Below are 22,487 nucleotides of genomic sequence, written 5' to 3'. Positions count from 1 at the left end.
TTAATTTTAATTCATATACATTATGTATTTTTTTTAAAGTAAAATGCATTGATTTTATTCATTATCTTAGCATAATTGAGAAGAATTTATTTCTAGGAATATTAAACACGTACATGTATTTTATATACACACACACATGTACATTTCTATAATATACATACTCTCCTACACAAGAGAATCATTTTTTACACACACACACACACACACACACACACACACACACACACACACACTCTCTTTTCCTGAATATAATTTTCATATGAATATATGTAAATAAAAATCAACTCTATACAGGGGAGAACGAATACTATAGAGGTAGAGCAAATACATACATTTTGAAAATCAAATAAAAACACATGGTTTTAATGAACGCTGAATGAGAGGTGGTGGCCGGGGACAAGCCCCTACAGGTGACAGGCACAGACACACCTCTGCCCACTTTCAGCCTGAGCTCTACCTGCAGCTTCCGCTCCCCAGAAAGAAGCTTCACCTCCTTCGTTCAATACCCAACCAGGAAGTGGAGAAGAAAGCAAAGCAGAGAGGGAGGCAGTAGCGCCCACTCCTTAGCGTGGGGGGTTACCCGGCCGCGCTGGAGAGGCTTTTCCAGTCACGCACAGGCACGAATCCTCACCCTCCGTTTGGCACGGCTGCCAGTCTCCCCCCGCACCCACCCGATGGCTTCTCTCCAGGACCCTCTGCCTGAAGGTAAAGTCCCCACTCCCCCCAGGAGGGAGGGTGCGCGCGCGCCCCGCTGGAGTCTGGCTGGGGGACAGGGTGGGAGCGTGTGCGGCGCGCGGCCAGGACAGCTCTAGAGGCAGGTCTCTGGGGCAGGGCTGGAGGAGGGAGTGTCCATTGGGAGCTGCAGCGGGAGCGCCGAAGATGGACATTAACAACAAGGAAGAAGTGGGTTTTTTACCCACCAAAGCTTATGCCCAAATAAATCAGTTAGTCTTTAAAGTGCCACCGGACTCCTTGTTGTTTTTGTGGCTACAGACTAACAGGGCTACCCCCTGATACTTGACAGCATGGACCTTGACCCTCCCTTACTCTGCTCGGGCCGGGGCGGCTTTTCCTTCCCTGCTGTGCCTGCACTTTAGTGGAGAGCGCCCACAGCGGCTTCCGCTGTGTCTAGCCCTGTGTGGGTTTCGCGTGCTGAGCTGTGTTCTCTGCGCACAGCTGATCAGTACAAGGGGCTTTCCCCTCCCTTCTTAGCCTAGCCACGTTGGGGATGGGATCAGAGCTGCCAGATTTTCTCCCGCAGGAAACTTTGCCTATTAAAACTTTCAAGCTAGCACAAGTAAGCCCAGCAAGCCGCTCTGCTTTTGAGGAGGCCGCCAAGCCCTCCTCCTCTCCCCACATTGTGTATGAAGGAGAGTTTGGGACGAATATTAAAAATGATTCTTTGCATTTGCATAGCCCCTCACCGCTGAGGATCTCAAAGTGTTTTATGATTCATTAGCTCAGGTATGAATACATTAAACCTGGCAGCACCCCTAAGGTACAACACAAGCTGTCTATTACAACGAGATCCAAAAAGTTGCCTGCCCCAGGGAGGTTTTGCGGATTCTGGATCTCGTTGTATTAGCATTTTTTAACCCATTGTACCAGTTTTATAGGAGTTAACTAAGGACTCCTTGCCTTGTCTAGACAAGAAGGACTTTGAGTCCCCCCCACACCCAATTGTGTTAGCTAACATGACTATTTGTACCCCCTATGTGGATGATTGACCCACACCGCTTACCAACTGTGTCTTGATCTCGCCCACCGCCCACCCCCCCATTGGAGACACTACAGTCTGTATGTATTATGTGTGCTGCCAACCCTGACATAACAACATCCTCCCCATACTCTGTATGTTCCCCCAATGACCGACAACTGACTCTTCAAATCTTTTGTACCATTTATTTTTAAATATTCTCTAATAAAATTTAAACCTGTTCTGTGCTGGTGGAATTTAGCACATGCTGAAATACAACATGCCTTGTCTACACTAGAGTTTAGAACACATATTAGTTTGTGCTAGCTAATACAATCTAACCTCCTCCCTCACAAACACTTTTTTTTATCCTAGTCAAACCAAGGCTTGAGGAAGTGATTAAGGCCAACACCTTCAAACTGAATGACCACTGGCACTTAAATATGAATTTGAGTGCATACCATTAGAAACCTGATTTTTAATATTTCAGCTTAAATAACTTCTGTCCAGTCAGTGGCAGAGTTTACACCGTTTGTAACAAACAGAGATGTAGCACCAAAAGTAAACAGATTCACCGAAAGGCAGAATGTAATGCATTGCAGTATAATTGTATATAATGCTCCATGTTTATAATGGTATTTCTGGACCCCATTTGCCTAATCAGAGCCTCATTGTTTATTGGGGCAATATGTCTCCGGGCTTGTTGACATTAAGAATATTTGTACTAGTCTAATTACATTGATGTAGTTACACTGAAACAAAGGGGGGCTTACACCAGTGTAGTTTAATTTGGTAATTATGCTAAGATGGTGTAAGCTTCACTACCTGCTGGTGTAGAGTGTCTACATTTGAGGTACATTACAAGAAGGGAACTACATATATGTGATTACAGTGGTGCAAATTTTCTTAAATTAGACAAGCCCTCAGCCTTGAAGCTACCTATCTTCCTCTGGCCAATAGTGGTCCAAAGAAGTACAGGGAGTGAGAATAATAAAAATCCATTTGTTTTCTTTCTTGTATGATCATATTTATTTGAGTCCGAGAAAAATTTGTATTAAGTAGTCATATTGATCTTTGGTTGCTGATAGTCCTGAAGAGAAATGACCTAGGAGAATCAACAGGAGTGGCCCTTTTCAGTGTCTAAGATATACATATTTTAAAAGGGCCGAAAACTAAAACTTGTCATACAGACAAGTTATCCCTAACCCATGGGATAAAGCATTAAATGCTTTTCTGGGGCTTCTTAAATAATTTGGTGTTTTTCACAACAGAGAATTTTTGCAAGTGGAAAAAATGTTATTTCCATTATATAACTCTGCTACTTTTCACCAAGAGTACTTGTTCATTGGTGGAAATAGAGAAGTATCGCTCTTTGCTACATTTGGGAATTCTTCTCAAAAATTTGTTTAAAATGATACTATCACACAGCTCTTGTCATTTCATCCCAGGCTTTTCTTGCCAGTGCCAAAAGCAGATCTGGGGAGAGGGATCAATGGATGGGATTCCACACATCTGAAACAAAATTGGCACTCCGGAAATCCCAATAGCTAAAACAGGAGGTTTTCTGAAAGCTAAATAATGTTAAAGGCAGCAAAAGGTACTCAAATAAAATGACACACTCTAAACTCTGATAAAAATGTGTCAAAAAATATGTCAGCGTAACCAATTATCCTTTGCAGCTGTAAACACACTTCAGAATGCTGAGGTGCCTTACAACTGTCACTGGAAAGAGCTAATCAGAAGAAAAATCTAAATAAATCTAATTCTAAATAAATAGAGAAATAAACTTCTTACATAATTTGCAAGATCTTACATCATAATACATCATATTACTAGAGTACATCTGGCTGTGAAAATAACTGATAGTAGCATCTCTATAGGTTGTAAACTGTTCCGGACAGGGACTGCTTTTTACTATGTATGTGCAGCATTTAACACAATGAGATCTCCATCGCCATTGGGGTCTTTAGATGTTATTGTATTGTAAATAATTAATAATAATGGCGATGACAATGCTAATATCTGAGCTATGACTGACCTTGCCCAGCTAGTTGCAGAAGCCTGAGCAGGCTCGATGCAAAATGAGTGCTTGTGCATTTAACAGAAGAGCATTGCCTTCTTGCTTAACGAACCTGGATGCTTGCTAAATCTTCCATGGTATTAGAAATTACATCAACCCAGAAACATTACTTCCTTCAACTCCACTGAATTCGCTGTTTAAGCAAGGAGTTTGTCATTTCTCTGAGTGGCAAGGAGAGTACACTTAACTTAGGGACAGGGAGCTATGTTGATTTACACCAGCGGAGAATCTGTCTTCTGAAGTGCAGGCAATGATATTTCTCCAAGTGGCAGGCCTGGCAGCATTGCAAGTATATAATGCTTTTACATAGGAGGAGGAAGAATATGGATAAATGAGAGGATTTGTGAACCAAGAAGGACTTCATTACGAATAAAAAAAAAAGCGTCTCTTAAGTAAGGCCAGTATGAGCCCTCTGATGCATAAGTAACTTCAAGGGGCCATTCCTTGGAACGGGGTTGGCTGGCCCTGGCTCTCTACTGCTCTTAAAGATGCAAGGCAGCCTGTCACCTTTTTGGTTAGGCCAGTTATGGTAGCATCTACTTAACAACTCTGCTTGGTACTTAGAAGTGCACTTACTTTTCCAAGTGCACATTGTTAAAAAATCAGACCCTCCAAAAAACTAACTATGGATTGGGAATATCCAGTGGCCCTTTTCCATGGCCCCAATTTTTTTAGGCCTACTTCATCTCTGATATTTTCTTGCACTTTGGCAACACTTGTACACCTTGTCGTGCCAGCAAAGTCACATTGAATTGATTTGAATTCCTTATTGCCAGTGTCACAAATGCAGTCATTATTAAAGCTTATGTCACCAAAAGTAGGCCCAGAAATGTCACTTTTAATTAAAAACTAGGGCTATCAAGCGATTAAAAAAATTAATTGTGATTAATCATGCAATTAAAAAAAATTAATCGTGTGATTAATCGCGCTGTTAAACCACAATAGAATACCATTTATTTTAAATATTTTTGGATGTTTACAACATTTTCAAATATATTAATTTCAATTACAACACAGAATACAAAGTGTACAGTGCTCACTTTATATTTATTTTTATTACAAATATTTGCACTGTAAAAAACAAACGTATTTTTCAATTCACCTCATACAAGTACTGTAGTGCAATCTCTTTATCGTGGAAGTTGAACTTACAAATGTAGAATTATGTACAAAAAAACTGCATTCAAAAATAAAACAATGTAAAACTTTAGAGCCTACATGTCCACTCAGTCCTACTTCTTGGTCAGCCAATCACTTAGACAAACAAGTTTGTTTACATTTGCAGGAGATAATGCTTCCTGCTTCTTGTTTACAATGTCACCTGAAAGTGAGAACAGGCATTCGCATGGCACTGTTGTAGCTGGCGTTGCAAGATATTTATGTGCCAGATGTGCTAATGATTCATACATCCGTTCATGCTTCAACCACCATTCCAGGGGACATGCATCCACCAACACCATTCCTGGAAATACCAGAATGTCCGGTATTCTGGGAGACATGTCAGGGGCCATCCAACTCATTGCCACTACAGAACTCGGAGTTTATATTATGAGCTTTGTCATTCACTTCCCAGGCTAACTGGGCCTTGAAGGGTATGTCTACACTGCATCTGGGAGCAACCCTCCCAGCCAGGGTTCAAAGAATCGTGTTGGTGGAGCCTGTGCTAGCGTGCTAAAAATAGTTGTGTAGACATTGCAGCTTGGCTGGAGCTCAGGCTCTCACGCTTGCGGGGGCCTGAGAGCCCACGCTGCAACATCAAAGCAATGTCTACACAGCTATTTTTAGCACGCTAGCACAAGCCCCACCAGCACAAGTCTGGAAACGAGGGCTGGAAGGCTTGCTCCCAAATGCGGTATAGATAGGGCTGCCAGGCATCCGGTTTTTGACTGGAACGTGGTTGAAAAGGGACCCTGGCGGCTCTGGTCAGCACTGCTGACCGGGCTGTTAAAAGTCTGGTCGGCGGTGCAGCGGGGCTAAGGTAGGCTCCCTGCCCGGCTCTGCCCAGCTTCTGGAAGCGGCCGGCATGTCCCTGCGGCCCCTAGGCGGAGGGACAATCAGGGAAGCTCTACACGATGCCCCCGCAGCTCCCATTGGCCAGGAACCACAGTGGGTCTGCGTAGAATAGATCCTGCTGATGTACACTAATGGTTCCCTAGTGCGCTTTAACATAGTACTGATTGAAACAATATTGCATTAAAGTGCACTAGGGAACATCATAGAGAGATTACTCACTAGAGTATATACTACAGTATACAGTACTCATTATAGAGAGAAAGCCCCCCAAAATCTCAATTTTTGAACATCCACATAAAATTCAAAAATTGCTAAAAATACTCCTCCAATGAAATTAATAAACTCCGAAAAACAGAAGCACTAAATATAGTTCATCTTTAGTCCAAGTTTACTTTCCCATTAAGTTTTGAGCTATATTCTGTTACTATAATGCTATATTAGTCCTCTTAATTATTAATTTCCTATACAAGGTATTTCACTGTTTGGAGAAGGCCGCTAATGCACAACTGAGTACAGCTATTCCGAGAAAGGAATGTTTTATCCATTTTAGCTGTTTTCTGGTTTAATTATTTATTGTTGAACTATTTATGATATTTTTTAAAATAATACTGTAAAATATGTATTTGCACCTACCTGTTATCAGCTATAACAGTGGTTCTCAAACTTTTGGGTACTGGTGACCCCTTTCACATAGCAAGTCTCTGAGTGCAATGCCCCCTAATAAATTAAAAACACTTTTTTATATATTTAACACCATTATAAATGCTGGAGGCAAAGCGGGGTTTGGGGTGGAGGCTGATAGCTCGCGACCCCCCATGTAATAACCTCATGACCCCCTGAGGGGTCCCAACCCCCCAGTTTGAGAACCCCTGAGCTATAACTTCTGATGACGTTGTTGAATAGAATTTCTCATCTGTCAGCTAGCACCTGTGACTAACCCTTTATACTTTATGACGAGTTCCCATTGCAAATGAACTCCTACGTAATTGATGTACAGTTTCATCTTGGTGAGCTGGTGAAGGAAAGTGCATGAGTGATCAAACAGACACAGTTTGAGGAACATAAAATGAAAAAGCTTATTTGTTTCTGGCAGATCATGCTGCAAGAGAGCCCGTGGAAGATACAGATCCAAGCACTTTTCCATTAGAAATGGTAGGTGTGTCTAGTTTTGTTCCAATGTAACTTTAATACTTGGTTATCTAGTATTTAGTTTATAGCTTTGTACAGTTATTTAATTCTGGGATGCTCTCAAAAACCCAAGAGTATGATTGACTGAAACCAGGCACATATACGATTGTCTACTAGGTAATTAACACCATTGTACGCACTGAAATGTTATGTAAATAGCCTCAACCCAGTTGTAAATAAAAAAAATGAATCATTACATCAAATGTATCTTGAATAAATCAATAAATAATCATGGTGAAACCCATGTTTAGATTGTAATCTCTTTCGGACAGGACTTTCTCTCACTATGTGCTTATACAGTGCCTGGCACAATGGACTCATGACGTCTGTTGGGGTTTCCAGGTGATGCTATAATACAAACAGTAATAATAGTACTGTGCATCTCCCTGGAAAGTGGTATGAGATCTTCCCCAGAAACTTAATTATTGTTTATATATAGTCTAAGCGCTTCCTTTAAATGTTGTGGCTGATAGCTAAATAAGGCATTAGAAATGCATGTGACAAACAATGAGGCTCTGCCAGATGTGGGGGTGAACTGAGTGAAGAGATGTTTTACTGACTAGTAGATTTACAACCTTCACTGCATGCTTTTCCTTGTTGGTGTGTCCTGAGATATTCGGAGAAGCAAATCTTATGCTGTCACACGGAATATGTTGGGTAAAAAGAATATTTAAATACTCTGTAATCTTAAAGAGGACTTTTTGAATTTGGCTCCAGGTTGTTTACTTTAGGTAACAGTAAATAAAAAAAGAAACTGATTATATATATTGTATTATGCAGCCCAGAGTAGATTAGTGTATAATGTAGCAGTATGGATGTTTTTAAAAGTATCTTATCTTATTTGTAAATTGTGGATTTGTCATGCAACAACATGAATAATGAGAGGGGAAACTATTACTTTCCAGGGGTGACTTCTTCCAAATCAGAAGCCTAGTATCGAAGTATCAGCAGAAAACAGAGAGGATAGTGTAAATATTGACCTTAGCCTGTGGCTTTTTTGGGAAAATCAATTTAGTAATTTAGGTCCTGATCCTGTATCGTGATCCATTAGTGCCAACCCCTGAGCACGTGTGAAGTCCCACTGAAATAAATGGGACTTTGCACAGGTCCATGCTAGCAGACCTTCATGTAGGAATGGGGTCATTACTGCCATTTTGTGGTTTGTGATTGCTTAAAATAAAGACTGTGATCTTCAACTATGGTAGAGTTATGATGTCTGTCTGATACAAATGCAAGTTATTTTTTAAAAAATGATTTTGTTTCTAAATGAGGAGGATTTTAATTTGTTTGGTGAGAGATTCTATAAAAAGCTGATGGAAGCGTCTTCTTGTCTTTAGATGCTGCTAGAGGTAACATGGGAGGTCTCTTACTAGGTCTCTGAGTAAACTATAGCCTAGAAGTCGGAATATGTTTGTGTTGTAAATCAGCAGATATGTCCGTAAACTGGGTAGCTGTATTTTAGTTTTGGATTTTAATCAGGTTTTAATTTTAATTTTCAAACGAAGAGACCTTTGATTGTTCTTTAGTAAGAATACTTGTAATAACGGGACCATCTTTATTATTGTAGTTACTCTTGATACACATTAGTAAGCTGAGAATCTGACCCAGAGAAATTGAGGCCACTGGCAGAGAGCTAAAATTAAAACTCAGAATGTCTTGGCTCCCAGTCCCGTGCTTAGTTTACTAAACCACATTGCATTTCAAGAAACTGCAGCAAAACAACAAACAATATAATTTTGGATTGTAAATAATCCCCAAACTACCTGTGTTAGTATCTGTTTGGCCCATCTCGAATGATTCATTAGTATATTGATGTGAACTTAAATGCCATTTTAAAAAGGCATAGTGGTAACTATAAAGTTTTCAAATGTACTTTTTATCAAGTACCAGAAATAACAAACATATGTCTTGGTCTTTTTGGACAGAGAGAAAAGTATCCTGTCCAGGATACACGGCTACCTAAAGGTAAGCACAGCAAACTCCAGCTATTATAAATCTGGTACATTATTGTAGTACATGTAATAAAACCATAGGTATAAGAAATATTCTATTAATTTGTTCTGTATTTTTACATTGTAAAAGTTTATGCAGTGTAACAAATTTTTTTAAAAAGTCTGTTATTAATGTTACCTCTGGTGTTTGCCGTCTGAGCTCAGCTTTGGTCTAAAAGCCGATTATATCAACAGAAGATCTTGTTTCTCAACTTTGAAGGAAGCTATGATAAGCCAATGCCACAAAGAGGGGGGATGGGAAAAAAGGATTCAGAACTCAGATTAGAGGGAAATAAAAATATTTGAAAAATGGCTTTGAGAGGGTTACCTGTGTGTCTGTAGGTGATCAGAAATTCATTTGGGAGCCCAGAAATATCCAGTGGTCTCCTGCACCGATGAAATCTTGAGCCCTGCAACCAATTCCATCATTAAGCCTTTAATCCTTCTACCACACTAGCTCCCTTGACCTCTCCCTCTTCTTTATTTCTGCATCCCAGACCCTGCTGCAGGCTTCCTTCCAAGGAATGCCCTGAGAGTGCCTTGAGCCTCAGTTTACTCTTCCAAGCATATTGTTCTGAATCCTATGATGCATGTAAAGCCTGAGGAGGGATCCAGGATCCAATTGGGAAGAGAGGTTGAAAAAGTTAGGGTAAAGACTGATGAGCTGGGTAAACTAAAACTGGAGTTCCAAGGGAGGATTGTTTAGGAGACTGGAAGGAGCCAGCAATAGAAATGAGGTGCCATTGAGGATACCAAGAGAAGGGGAATAGATTGGAGGGGAGAAGGGTATGGTACTTTGAACCTGTTCAGTTGCAGGCAGACTGCTCACCTCTTCAAAGTGGTTTTTCTTAAATGTTCTTAAATTTTGGTAATTTCTCTATAGCTTTCCTATCTAAATTGTATTTTTCTTACTCTTATGGCATTAGTTCATTGTATCTTCCCCTCCAAAGAAAATCAAATTTATAAATAAACATGTAACTGTTTCAAAGCTGTTTAAAATCTGATGCTACATGTTCAATACAATAAATTATAAGTAAAATTGAAGGGAAATGGAAATTGTGGCATTTTCTGTTGAAAGGAAATTTCATCATGATCAGTGTAAAGATATAAAAGCATTAATGGAGCTTAGCATTTCCTGTCTGAGAATGGGAAGTGATGTGAAACACCTATTAATATTCTGTTAACTTCTGCATTCTCAAGTTTTCCTTATAATTCATTTTCTCAAAAGTCTAGCACTGTTGTGGGTTTGGAAACTGTATGACGTTAATCTTAGATCGTTCCTTAGATACTGGCCTCTTGGTCTGCTCGAGAGCCTGAATTTTCATCACTATTCAACATGATATGGGGAAGAAAGAAAAAAAAAAAAAGCAGTTTTATAAATGTTGCTGAATCTATAAGTGAATAAAATGTGTTACAAGAGTTTGCTTCATACAGTGTATGGCCTGATTCTTTAGTTGTTATTTAGGGAAAATTCCAGTTGGCTTTAATGTAAATTTTATCTAAATAGAGTACGGGATCTGGCCCCTTGTTTAAAAATAATTAACATGACATCTTAGGGCTTTATCCAGCAAGATGTTGAGCACCTTTAATGGGAGTTGAGGGCACTCATCACCTTTCAGGATTAGGCCCGTATATTTTTTTTCCTCCAAGTTCACTTTTTGATCATAGTTACTCCCTCACCCAAATATTAGAGGCAACAGCCAAAAGAATAGACCAAGTGAAATTTGGTTGGTTGTATTTTGTAATATCAGCTGAATTCTTTGCCACTGAATCCTAACGTAAGAATGGTCATACTGGGTCAGACGAAAGGTCCATCTAGCCCAGTATCCTGTCTTCCGACAGTGGCCAATGCCAGGTGCCCCAGAGGGAATGAACAGAAAAGGTAATCATCAAGTGATCCATCCCCTGTTGCCCATTCCCAGCTTCTTCCAATCAGAGGCTAGGGACACCATCCCTGCCCATCCTGGCTAATAGCCATTGATGGACCTATCCTCCATGAACTTATCTAGTTCTTTTTTGAACCCTGTTCAAGATAATAAATAAGGAGTCTGTCAGATATCAGCTGCTGTCAGAGGCAGGCTATTGGATTTTAAGGATCAATGGTCTAATAAATAATGGCAAATTCTAAGTGAAAGAAGAAAAGTAAATTCTTACTTTTTTTTGTTTAAATATAAGGCATTCCACTGTTTCTTAATAGGAGTCTTATTGCTAGAGAGAACAATAAACTCATATGCATTTTTATCCCTAAAAAGCCTTTCAGCATTATAAGAGTCTTGGAGGATTCTGACATGTCTAGGATAACCTCCTTTCAGCCACAAGTCAGCAGTTCATCCCGAGTCAGCAGAGCAATTAACACATGGATTTAAACACTTGCTTAAAGTTAAACACATGTTGAAATACACCTCTACCCCGATATAATGCGACCTGATATAACACGAATTCGGATATAACGCAGTAAAGCAGTGCTCCGGGGGGGTGGGGCTGCACACTCCGGCGAATCAAAGCAAGTTCGATATAACGCGGTTTCACCTATAACGCGGTAAGATTTTTTGGCTCCCGAGGACAGCGTTATATCGGGGTAGAGGTCTACTTTGCTGAACAGGGGCCTTATCTCAGAGTGAAATTCAACCCTATGCGCGGAACTGGCAAAAGGCTTATGTATCACTTAAGTCCTATTTTGAGGGCCTAAATGGGAGATGAAAGGTAAATAGACTTTGTGCTGTCTATTTACCTTTGCATGTCCTTCTGCATAAGGGTGAATTTCAACCCACGTCTATATACTCACAAAGGTGTATAGACAGTTTTTAAGTTGCAGTGAGTAAAACCTTGGGGGGGCGGGGTACGTGTGCTTCCAGAAGGGTCCTGAGCAGGATGAGCATAATCCAAACATGGAGAGAAGAGAAGGCAGACTATCGAGAATTTTTAGAAAGTCATTAAAACAAAGCAGAAAGAAAAGTTTTGTTGACTGTCAAGTACTTTCACTTTTTCAGCTATCTTTGATTTATTGGCTAGGTAAACACTATGTTGGTGCTGCTCCTGGTCAATCTGCTGAAGGAAGAGTGTAGCCCTGCTATCAGTAATAGCATGTTGGAGATGCAGAGTAAACATTTTACATATACCCTGATGTCTGATCTCTGATAGTGCTTTCTATTTGCACAGTCCAGTCATTAACAATTTAAGATTATGTTAAATCCATTTTACATTTCCCAATGACCCATTATCGTATGGGATTAAATCTTGTGTGTTAGACTTGTATGAAGTCTGCCATATTTTTGTTTGAGAGTCTTGTTACTTAAGCTTATATTTGGGTGAAAGACCAACATTTCAGAATCTCTTTGCCTTAGATGAGGAGTACCTAACAGATAAAGTTACATTGGAAATAGCATCTATTAACATCAGGAGTCTTACATCAGATTCTGGCCTAATACAACAGGTAAGGGAAATGCTTTTCAAATTTAAATTATCTGTTTGAGAAACCCATGGGTGCATATTAAACTAAGCTGTTAAAGTTATTTTTGTTGATGAAAGAAAGCTATTAATATTAATCACAACTTTCTCTAGACCGCATGGAGTCATTTAGTAAAATGAGATTGGACACAGAATATCCATTTAAGAATGCTGGGTGAAGTGTACTCTGTACACACAGCCTATGCACACTGTAAGCCCTATTTGAAGGGCTTAAGTGGGACTTGAGTGGTGCATAGGTGTTGTGCTGACTCCCCTGCTTAGGGTTGAATTTTGTTCACAGTGAACCTAGTTCTAGTGACACTGTACTTATAGTGCAGTGGAAATCCAAAATTGCTTCAATTTGTATCCAGGCATGAACTCTTCTGACAAGGGCAAATCCTGCCCCCACACGCCATCCGCACTCAGCCTGCGGCAGAACAGATGTTGTTCCACTGTGCTGAGTGGGCAGGGAGCCTGGAGCCCAGGCAGGGTGCATGCTGCAGAATCCAGTTCTACCAGAATTCCTTTCACACTGGTATGGGGGATAAGATTAAAAACAGGGCTAGTGGATTCACAGCTATACAGAGCCATAATTTTTTCCTCCAGCCTTCACCTCCCCTTGGTGGGGTTTGCAACCAGGGCAGTGGTTACTGCAGAGCAGCTTTGGAGTTGGGGTTGGGAAGCAGGGAAATTATTTCTCCCCTGCATCAAGTCCTTATACATGGACTTTGGGATAGTATTTTTCCCACAGTGAAGCTTCATTCTAATGTTCCACTGTAAATGAGCAACACTGTGCAAATTCCATTGGCATGTCACAGTTATCACTTACCAGATAGTGTTACAGGCTGAATTCCTGGGGATTTTCTCTTTTGGGTTGAGCAAAGGAGGAGAAGACAGATTGGCACTATCTCATGGGGAGAAAGCAGTAATTTCTTATCATGAAGTGGAGAGAATTTGTTGTCTGAGAGTCCCTCTTCTATTATACTGAAACTGGGTATAATGAAGGCTTTTTATAGTGACAAAACACTTAACTATACAGCTGTTTCACTGTACTTAGATTTGTAGGGCCCTCTAAAACCCTATCTTGCCTGGAGGGTATGCTTGTTCTTCTGGTCCCTCTGCACACGCATAAGACAAATGTATAGCTTTGTTTACATTTGCAGTTGTTTTTTTAATTAGTGGGCAATAAAATAGTCCTGTTAAATAGCAATATTTTATGGAGAGTTACATATCTTTGCAACAAAGTGATGTTGGATAAGCCTCTGTGCTTCAGAGTTGATAAGTGGAAGGTAGCTGAACGGCTAAAATCCTATAGTTTACATGGAAATATTTTTTTATTAAACAAAAAATCAGGACTCTGAGTCCACGGGAAATAAAACTTTACTTCTTTCTTTGCCCATACAGTCGCAGTCCTACCATTGCCAACTGTCATGATTTGATCATGAGTCTTGAGATTTTTGATGTTAAAACCCCAGTTTCTGAAAGCACTTACATGAGTATCTCAGCTCTCATTTAAAAAAATAGATTTGAGGCCTCATGTTTGCAGGAAAAAAATATGAAAACATACTTGAGTGTACTCTAACGGCTCAGAAATCATAAGACAAATAAAAGAACCCAAATTAAATATTTAAAAAAAAATCTCATGATTTTTAACATGCTCTCCAGATTTTTAGCCAGACTCAATTTTTCAATGCTTGGGTTGGCAAAACTGCAATTCCTATACATCAAACACCTATTGACTTTCTCATAGACACTTCTGAACCAGATTCATATCATAATATGACCATAAATGATCTCCATGTTCAAGAGCAAGACATCCAGTTCTGACCAATGTTTTTAGATAGTCATTGTTCAAAGTCCTGAGTTAGAAGCTGCTGAATGAAAAGCCCTGGGCTCACATTCTATCTAGCTACAACTGAAATGATGCTGGTAAGAGGAGGAAAGTACTTGGAGAAGATGGCAAGTACTTTCCTCTTACTTTGATGGGAGGTGCACCATTGTTGAACCTTTCTTGAGCAAGTACCAAACACTCTGATAGTTTTGTGATGTGGAAAATTGTGTATTAGAGAATGCAAACATCTGTAAACTATTCTGCATTTGTGACCATCTGGCCCACTGCAGCAGTGGGTGTGGCAGGGGAGATAGTGAAAACAGCATGCAAATGTTCCCTTTTGTGGGAAATGTGGGGAATTTTTGATAGAATATTTTAGACAAATTTACCTTCCCCCGTAATTAGATTAGATCATGTGTGTGAATGTGTTCACCACATCAGCTGAAACTACCTATACTGCTTGTATGCTTTGCAAAAATATATTTTTTTTTAATTTTGATGTACAATATCAATGATTATTTTAAGCATTTTTAAATTTTTATGGATTTATATTTTAACAGTTGTGGGAAGTGATGGGGTGTGTGCCAGACAATTGGGAGGGTCAAACAAAAATTATGTAATGACAATAGATGCGAGATTCAAAAAATTATAGTTTTATAACCATTAAAATCCAGATTGGCAACAGCGCATGTGAAAATATAAAAAATAAATATCCTTAAATGAAACTGGAATAAGTTCTCAAGCAGCATTTTTTTTCTTTACCTATCTGTAAATTTTGATTTTTATCAATGGAAATATATTTGTCAGTTTGTGTATCTATGGTGAAATTGACATTTACAAATAATAATCTAATCCTTCCAAGCACAACTATTTGTAGTGGATTTAATAATACAGTAAGTGTCAGTAGGAATAGGGCATCTTGTTATGATGTATTGTAACCTATACAGTTTACTTGTATTTGCACACACAGCCTGCAAGATGCAGTGAAGTGTTCTTTGATACTTTTGAATGAATGACACTATACAAAAGTCAGCTGTATTTTATTGCACTTGTCTAAGGGGGAAAACCCTTTCTGCGTTCATCTTCAATAAAGGAAAGACATTTCATCTGGGCTCGCACCCGCCCAATGAGTGAGGGCAGCTACCCATGTCTTCTTACTCCCTCACTCATTTTAGTTTGCCTTAGCCACAGGGTCATAGTGCCTTCCTTTGGGTGATAGATGTTGCTTTCAAGGAATATAGATGTTTCAACAACACATGTTGTCACCTCAAACTATTACATTATTTTCTCTACATTTAATTAGCTGACAAAAAGCAGTTGAGTGCACATTAGCTTCAAAAGAAAAAAGGTTTTGAACTGAGCCAGCAGAAATAGTCAATTCCAGCCCTTGTCTAGAACTATTTCCTATATATAAAAATCCTTTAAAGAAGCTCCTTTAAATTCCATAGAGTCAGTGGAACAATCCCTTATTGTTGCATGTAACAGACAGTGGGCCAGCTGAGGGTCTGGCCCAGCCTCTAATAAAAAAAATGGGGCATGGAAATCTTCTAAGTCAAACAATCTAAATCACTGAAAGACTGTAGGTACTCTATACAAAAGTCCTAAAGACTTCCCCCCACCCCCATGATTATGGCACGATAGTGACTCTTAATTGCAATTCTGCAGTAATATTTCATGCCTATATGCCAGGAAGTCACTTTGAAACAGTTGTACATTGCCCAACCTACCATTTTCAAACACTGAGTACTTTAATGAACTAATATCAATAAAATGTCATTAAGGAAAATTAAAGAAGCCAGGATAGCATGGGAGAGAGAGTGTGAACTATTCCAAATACACAAGATGGAGTGTGGTACTGCATAATCATAAGGATAGTGAGTCGTTCAACAGTTTTCTGATATTCAACATGGCTATAACCAAAAGGTCCGATTCTGGGGTCACTTACACCAGTGTAACAGTAAGGTGTTACTCCCAATTTGTACTGGTGTAACTGAGAAGTGAAATTAGCCTGAAGATTGTAGATGTCTTCACTTAACAGGTTATCAACTACTGTCATGAATTTCTGTGGGAGCAACCCCAAGGCCGATCAGCAGGGATTTATAGTTACAGTTCTTTTCTGTTCTTGTTCACAAATAGTTTAGTATAAACCTGTCACTACCAAGAGTGAAAATGATAGGTCAGTGCAAGAACTGTTTAAAACACTAACCCTATATCATCTAATGCATCCAAGGGTGCTGAGGGAGTTGGCTGATGTGATTGCAGAGCCATTGGCCATTATCTTTGAAAATTCATGGCGATTGGGGGAGGTCCCGGACGACTGGAAAAAGGCAAATATAGTGCCCATATTTTAAAAAGGGAAGAAAGAGAACCCGGGGAACTACAGTCCCCAGCAAAATCATGGAGCAGGTCCTCAAGGAATCCATTTTGAAGCACTTGTAGGCGAGGAAGGTGATCAGGAACAGTCAACATGTATTCAACAAGGGCAAGTCATGCCTGACCAACCTGATTGCCTTCTATGATGAGATAGTTGGCTCTGCGGATATAGGGAAAGCAGTGGATGTGATATATCTTGACTTTAGCAAAGCTTTTGATACGGTCTCCCACAGTATTTTTGCCAGCAAGTTAAAGACATATGGATTGGATGAATGGACTATAAGGTGGAGAGAAAGCTGGCTAGATTGTGAGGCTCAACAGGTAGTGATCAATGGCCCGATGTCTAGTTGGCAGCCGGTATCAAGCGGAGTGCCCCAGGGGTTGGTCCTGGGGCTGGTTTTGTTCAACATCTTTATTAATGGTCTGGATGATGGGATGAATTGCACCCTCAGCAAGTTCGCAGATGACACTAAGCTGGGGGGAGAGGTAGACATGCTGGAGGGTAGGGATAGGGTCCAGAATGACCTAGATAAATTGGAGGATTGGGCCAAAAGAAATCTAATGAGGTTCAACAAGGACAAGTGCAGAGTCCTGCACTTAGGACGGAAGAATCCCATGCACCACTACAGGCTGGGGACCGACTGACTAAGCAGCAGTTCTGCAGAAAAGGACCTGGGGATTACAGTGGATGAGAAGCTGGATATGAGTCAGCAGTGTGCCCTTGTTGCCAAGAAGGCCAACGGCATATTGGGCTATATTAGTGGGAGCATTGCCAGCAGATCGAGGGAAGTGATTATTCCCCTCTATTTGGCACTGGTGAGGACACACCTGGAGTATTGTGTCCAGTTTTGGTCCCCCCCACTACAGAAGGGATGTGGACAAATTGGAGAGAGTCCAGCGGAGGGCAATGGAAATGATTAGAGGGCTGGGGCACATGACTTACGTTGAGAGCCTGAGGGAACTGGGATTATTTAGTCTGCAGAAGAGAAAAGTGAGGAGGGATTTGATAGCAGCCTTCAGCTACCTGAAGGGGGGTTCCAAATAGGATGGATCCAGACTGTTCTCAGTGGCGGCAGATGACAGAACAAGAAGCAGTGGTCTCAAGTTGCAGTGGGGGAGGTGTAGGTTGGATATTAGGAAACACTGTTTCACTAGGAGGGTGGTGAAGCACTGGGATGGGTTACCTAGGGAGGTGGTGGAATCTCCGTCCTTAGAGGCTTTTAAGGCCCGGCTTGACAAAGCCCTGGCTAGGATGATTTAGTTGGGGTTGGTCCTGCTTTGAGCAGGGGGTTGGACTAGATGACCTCTTGAGGTCTCTTCCAACCCTGATATTCTATGATTCTATGATCATAGGATGAGTCAAAATGTAAATATGATGCATAAAAAGTTTGCAAATTGTCAGGAAACACAGACACACACAAAAAGTATTTTCTGCTCAATTAATCAGTTACATCAGTATCTTTCTAAACGGACTCTCCACTTGGTAAACTAGATCAATAAAGTTATTACGTGTTATTTGAATACATGATTTTAATTCAAGGTTACTTTTGTTTGTAGCCAGAAGAGAGTGATAGTCAAAACAATACTGGAGAATCACTTTCAGGTAATTTATTGGCTTTACCATATATGTATGCAGTTATTTTTTGATAGATTTTCTTCAGAAAAGTCTTGGTGAGGATGATGTTTAGAATTACCTAGAAAGGCTTGGGGACCCAGAATATGAAGCTTCTCTCTTTTGCTTTTAATATTCCATGCAAGGTATAGTGCCAGAAGTTTATTTGATTTATAGATAGCTACAAACTTCATCAAAAAGAAATTGACAAGAGCAATTCACCTCACTGAGCACACACAGCAGAATGTGATGAAATTACGTTAGGGGCCAATAATGCATTCTCTGCACAGCCAGAACTTCAATTAGGTCAAATGGAGTTAGGTTTGCTCATACCTGAGTAAAAAGTGAGCAGGATTTGGCCCATTGACTTCATCACAAGGACAGCAGTATTACTTATATATCTTTATATTTAGCTTTAAAAAAACCCTGCAAGGCCTTATGGAATGCCTGAAAGCAGAGATGTCTCCCTCTACTCAGCACTAGTGAGGCTTCAGCTCGAGTACTGTGACCAATTCTGAGCACTGCACTTTAGGAAAGATTTAAATAAATTAGAGAGGGTCCAGAAGACAGCAACAAAATTGATAAAAGATTTAGAAAACCTGACCTATGAGGAAACGTTTAAAAAAACTGGGCATGTTTAGTTTTGAGCAAAGAAGACTGAGGGGGCCTGATTGCAATCTTCAAATGTGGTATGGGCTGTTATCAAAAGGATAGTGATCAATTGTTCTCCATGTCCACTCAAGGTAGGACAAGAAGTAATGGGCTTAATCTTCTGCAAGGGAGATTTAGGTTAGCTCTGAGGAAAAAAATTGTAATATAACGGTAGTTAAGTTCTGGGATAAGCTTCCAAGAGAGGTTGTGGCATCTCCATCATTGGAGGTTCTTAAAAAAAAGGTTTGATAGACATAAGAATGGCCATACTGGGTCAGACCAATGGTCCATCTAGCCCAGTATTCTGTCTGCTGACAGTGGTCAATACCAGGTGCCCCGGAGGGAATGAACGGAACAGGTAATCATCAAGCAATCAATTCCCTGTCACCCATCCCAGACCAAAGGACACCTGTCAGAGATAGTCTAGGTTCACTTAGTCCTGCCTCAGCACAGGGGGCTGCACTTGATCATAGAATGTCAGGGTTGGAAGGGACCTCAGGAGGTCATCTAGTCCAACCCCCTGTTCAAAGCAGGACCAACCCCCAGACAGATTTTTGCCCCAGATCCCCAAATGGCCCCCTCAAGGATTGAACTCACAACCTGGGGTTTAGCAGACCAATGCTCAAACCGCTGAGCTATCCCTCCCCCTCTCCAGCTCCCTTCCAGCCCTACATTTCTGTGATTGTATGTCACAAGAGTTTGTGCGTCCCCTCCATGGGAGACTATGCATTCTCATAAAACTGTTGCTGCACACTGTGACATATTGGACCCCTTAAGGTGCCACCCAATGTGCTGAGATACCACTGAGCCTGCCTGTTCTGCCAGCCTGGGCACCCTTTTGACCTGTCTGGCTGAGCCAGGCTATTAAGCCTCCTCCAGTACACACAGGCAGGGCCATACCCAACTGCAGAATGACACAGACACAGATCAGCTCTGGGGACTTCCTTAAACATAGAAAAGAATTAACAAGTGTGTTATCTATGAGAGTAGGGGTTTTTGAATACATGATTTGCCCTTTTATAGTTAGAAACCATTCACGTCTCCTATTCTAATTGTAACTAAACCAATCCTTGATATTGTGTACTCACTATTTCCATCAGTCTTTTGATTAATACTTCCTCTTACAGCATCCTTTTTTCCAGACTTAATTTGAATATGGTTGGTTTTATATTCCTCTTTCAAACTTGTATGGTAAACAGAAGTTTTAAAAGGTCAAGTGGTTATAAGCTGTGCACATTATGCACTTTTCTGCTGTAGTGTCAGTTTGACCATTGTGGGCTTCTCTCTTTCTTCATCCATTACATGGCAAAGTTAAAGGTTTACCCATTTCCCCCCAAAAGCCTAACTGTTGAAGAAGTGTCTAGAATACTTTCACACAATAGGCCTGATTGAAGGAGTAAGGCCTAATAAAAAGTATTTGCAGGTCGATATTACTAATGCTGGCTTTTGCCTTCTTCTAGGCTAACTAATAGAAGTTACATTTTTAGTGTCTCTCTAGGACCCTTTTGATTCTTTTTGGAAGACTTTTAAATGGCAATCTCTGATGTCATATGATAAAGAATATTTCACTACCATACTTTCATATCCAGAAAGTAATTCATTGAGCTTCAGCCAGCTCTATAATTGTATGAGGAAAATAGGAATACCATTCAAAGTGAATACTTTTCTAAGCATTTGCCTGTTACATATATTTGAAATAATCTCCCTTCATAGAACACAACAGAAAGGTACACTTTTGTATCATTGGAAATATTAAGCATTTGCTTTGTGTGTGTCCATTAGCAGAGAGAATCTTTACTAAAAGAAGACTGTCAAATATTTTCTTAAGTCGGTACTATTATAAAGATGGCATTTTGGATGCACTAAGCCAGGCTGTGACATCTACCAACATAATCGTAACATTTATCTAGATGAGATGTTAACAGAGATCCTTTCTGCATAGCACTGCTGGCTGTGCAATTGAAAGTTATGGCAATTTCCATAAAGCAAAGGGAATTCTTCAGGCCATGTAGCCCAGCCCACACATCATAGTGAAAAGTGGAATCAGTTTGACACCCTTGTTATAAATGAATGTGTATATTTTAAAAATTATTATTGTTTGGTTTTATCTTCAGTTTACAGTAAAGAAAAACATAACAAAAATTAAAAGTAGTTTAATTCAATAGGGAAAGACACTTTAAATCCCCATTATTATTTCAGAAATAGTTCTAATAACATGATATTCTTCAGCAGTGCCTGAGGGTTTGTGCCATAAAAAGAAGCCAAGGAAAATAGAACAGATTCTAACCGTTCAATGTAATGTTTATAATTGTAGATATGAGGAGCTCCTGCAAAGAAAATGGCACCTGCTCCTTATGTTTGTGTCGTGCTCCAACCATCAGCGACTTGCTCAATGACGAGGACTTGTTGTACACAATGAGGATAAAGCTGGATCCATGCCACCCTACAGTAAAAAACTGGAGAAATTTTGCAAGCAAATGGGGAATGACCTATGATGAATTGTGTTTCCTGGAACAGAAACAACAAAGCCCTACGTTGGAATTTTTGTTGCGGAACAGTGACCGGACTGTGGAACAATTAATTGATCTGTGTAAATTATATCAAAGAATTGATGTTGTGAAAGTGCTGCTGAAGTGGGTGGAGGAAGAATGGCCAAAGAGAGGGAATGGAACCTATCAGAATCACTTCTAGGTCAAAGAAAATTGTTAGCTTGAAAAATTTACTTGTCTAATTACCACTAGTGAGAGGGAAGCTTTCCTTGTCAGTGAAAGGGCACATACCATCAGTTTATGCAGAATGCAAGCTTTTATTATATATGTATTCCAAGCAAAGATGACCTTCCAAATGTGAACAGGATATTACTAATACAGAGTTGTCTTCCTGAGTCTACAAACATTTTAAGTCTTCTCCACTGCTCATACATTTCCCAAGCAGGAGAGTGAAAATGACACAGCATCCAGCAATATGACTCTTGAAATTTAGAACCTTGGAAGGAGTGAAACTGACAAGAATGTCAGTTTCCCACTGCTGTTGATTTGTAAAGTTTTGATCAGCAGCCAAGACGCTTGAACCATTGCCCCTACCTCATTGGTAACCCTGCCCCTATCTTTCATATCAGCTTCTACTTAGTAGGTGTCTGGTAATATTTCAAGCCCTAACAGGAGGAATAAAAGGATCTGTTAAAAGGGTTTAAATATTTTTGGTATAGGAACACCTCATGTGTTTCCAACATCACTTTGTATTTGCATTATTGGATTATTATGATGTTTGAATACCCCATTTTGCAAAAAATTCATTTGGATACTCTTTTATAAAAAAATAAGACATTAAATGAAACTGTTGTATAATTCTACTACATTAGAATTATATATTGATTATGGAAGAAATCACATTGAATTCAGAGAGAATTTCCAAGGCCCACAAGAGTTGGGGACAAAAAAGCATTTAAGAAAATGCTTTATATTAAAAATGAGTTCCAAGAGTTTTGAAGAAAACATTCAGTTGCAGGATTCTTATCTGTTTTTCTCAATGCTTCTTGTTTTGAGGTGGGGAGACAGTTGTAGCCTCACCCACAGCGTCCTCAGTATAGTACTCACTAGGATTTT

General features: G+C 40.0%; 1 protein-coding gene across 1 annotated transcript; it reads left to right on the top strand.

Moving 5' to 3' along the window:
* Nucleotides 1-624: 624 nt before the first annotated feature.
* Nucleotides 625-22,025, top strand: EDARADD (EDAR associated death domain). The gene is made up of 6 exons (XM_024198482.2): nt 625-705; nt 6,883-6,941; nt 8,903-8,942; nt 12,313-12,401; nt 18,177-18,222; nt 21,197-22,025. Exons 1-6 carry the CDS (start codon nt 675-677, stop codon nt 21,571-21,573), a joined length of 642 nt encoding a protein of 213 aa, XP_024054250.1. The 5' UTR covers nt 625-674; the 3' UTR covers nt 21,574-22,025.
* The last annotated feature ends 462 nt before the right edge of the window (nt 22,026-22,487 follow it).

Source organism: Terrapene carolina, unplaced genomic scaffold, assembly GCF_002925995.2.
Source record: "Terrapene carolina triunguis isolate 2854851 unplaced genomic scaffold, T_m_triunguis-2.0 Scaffold85, whole genome shotgun sequence".
Taxonomy (NCBI): domain Eukaryota; kingdom Metazoa; phylum Chordata; order Testudines; family Emydidae; genus Terrapene; species Terrapene triunguis.
Note: the sequence above shows the minus strand (reverse complement) of the source record. Positions and strands in the feature narration are given on the sequence as shown.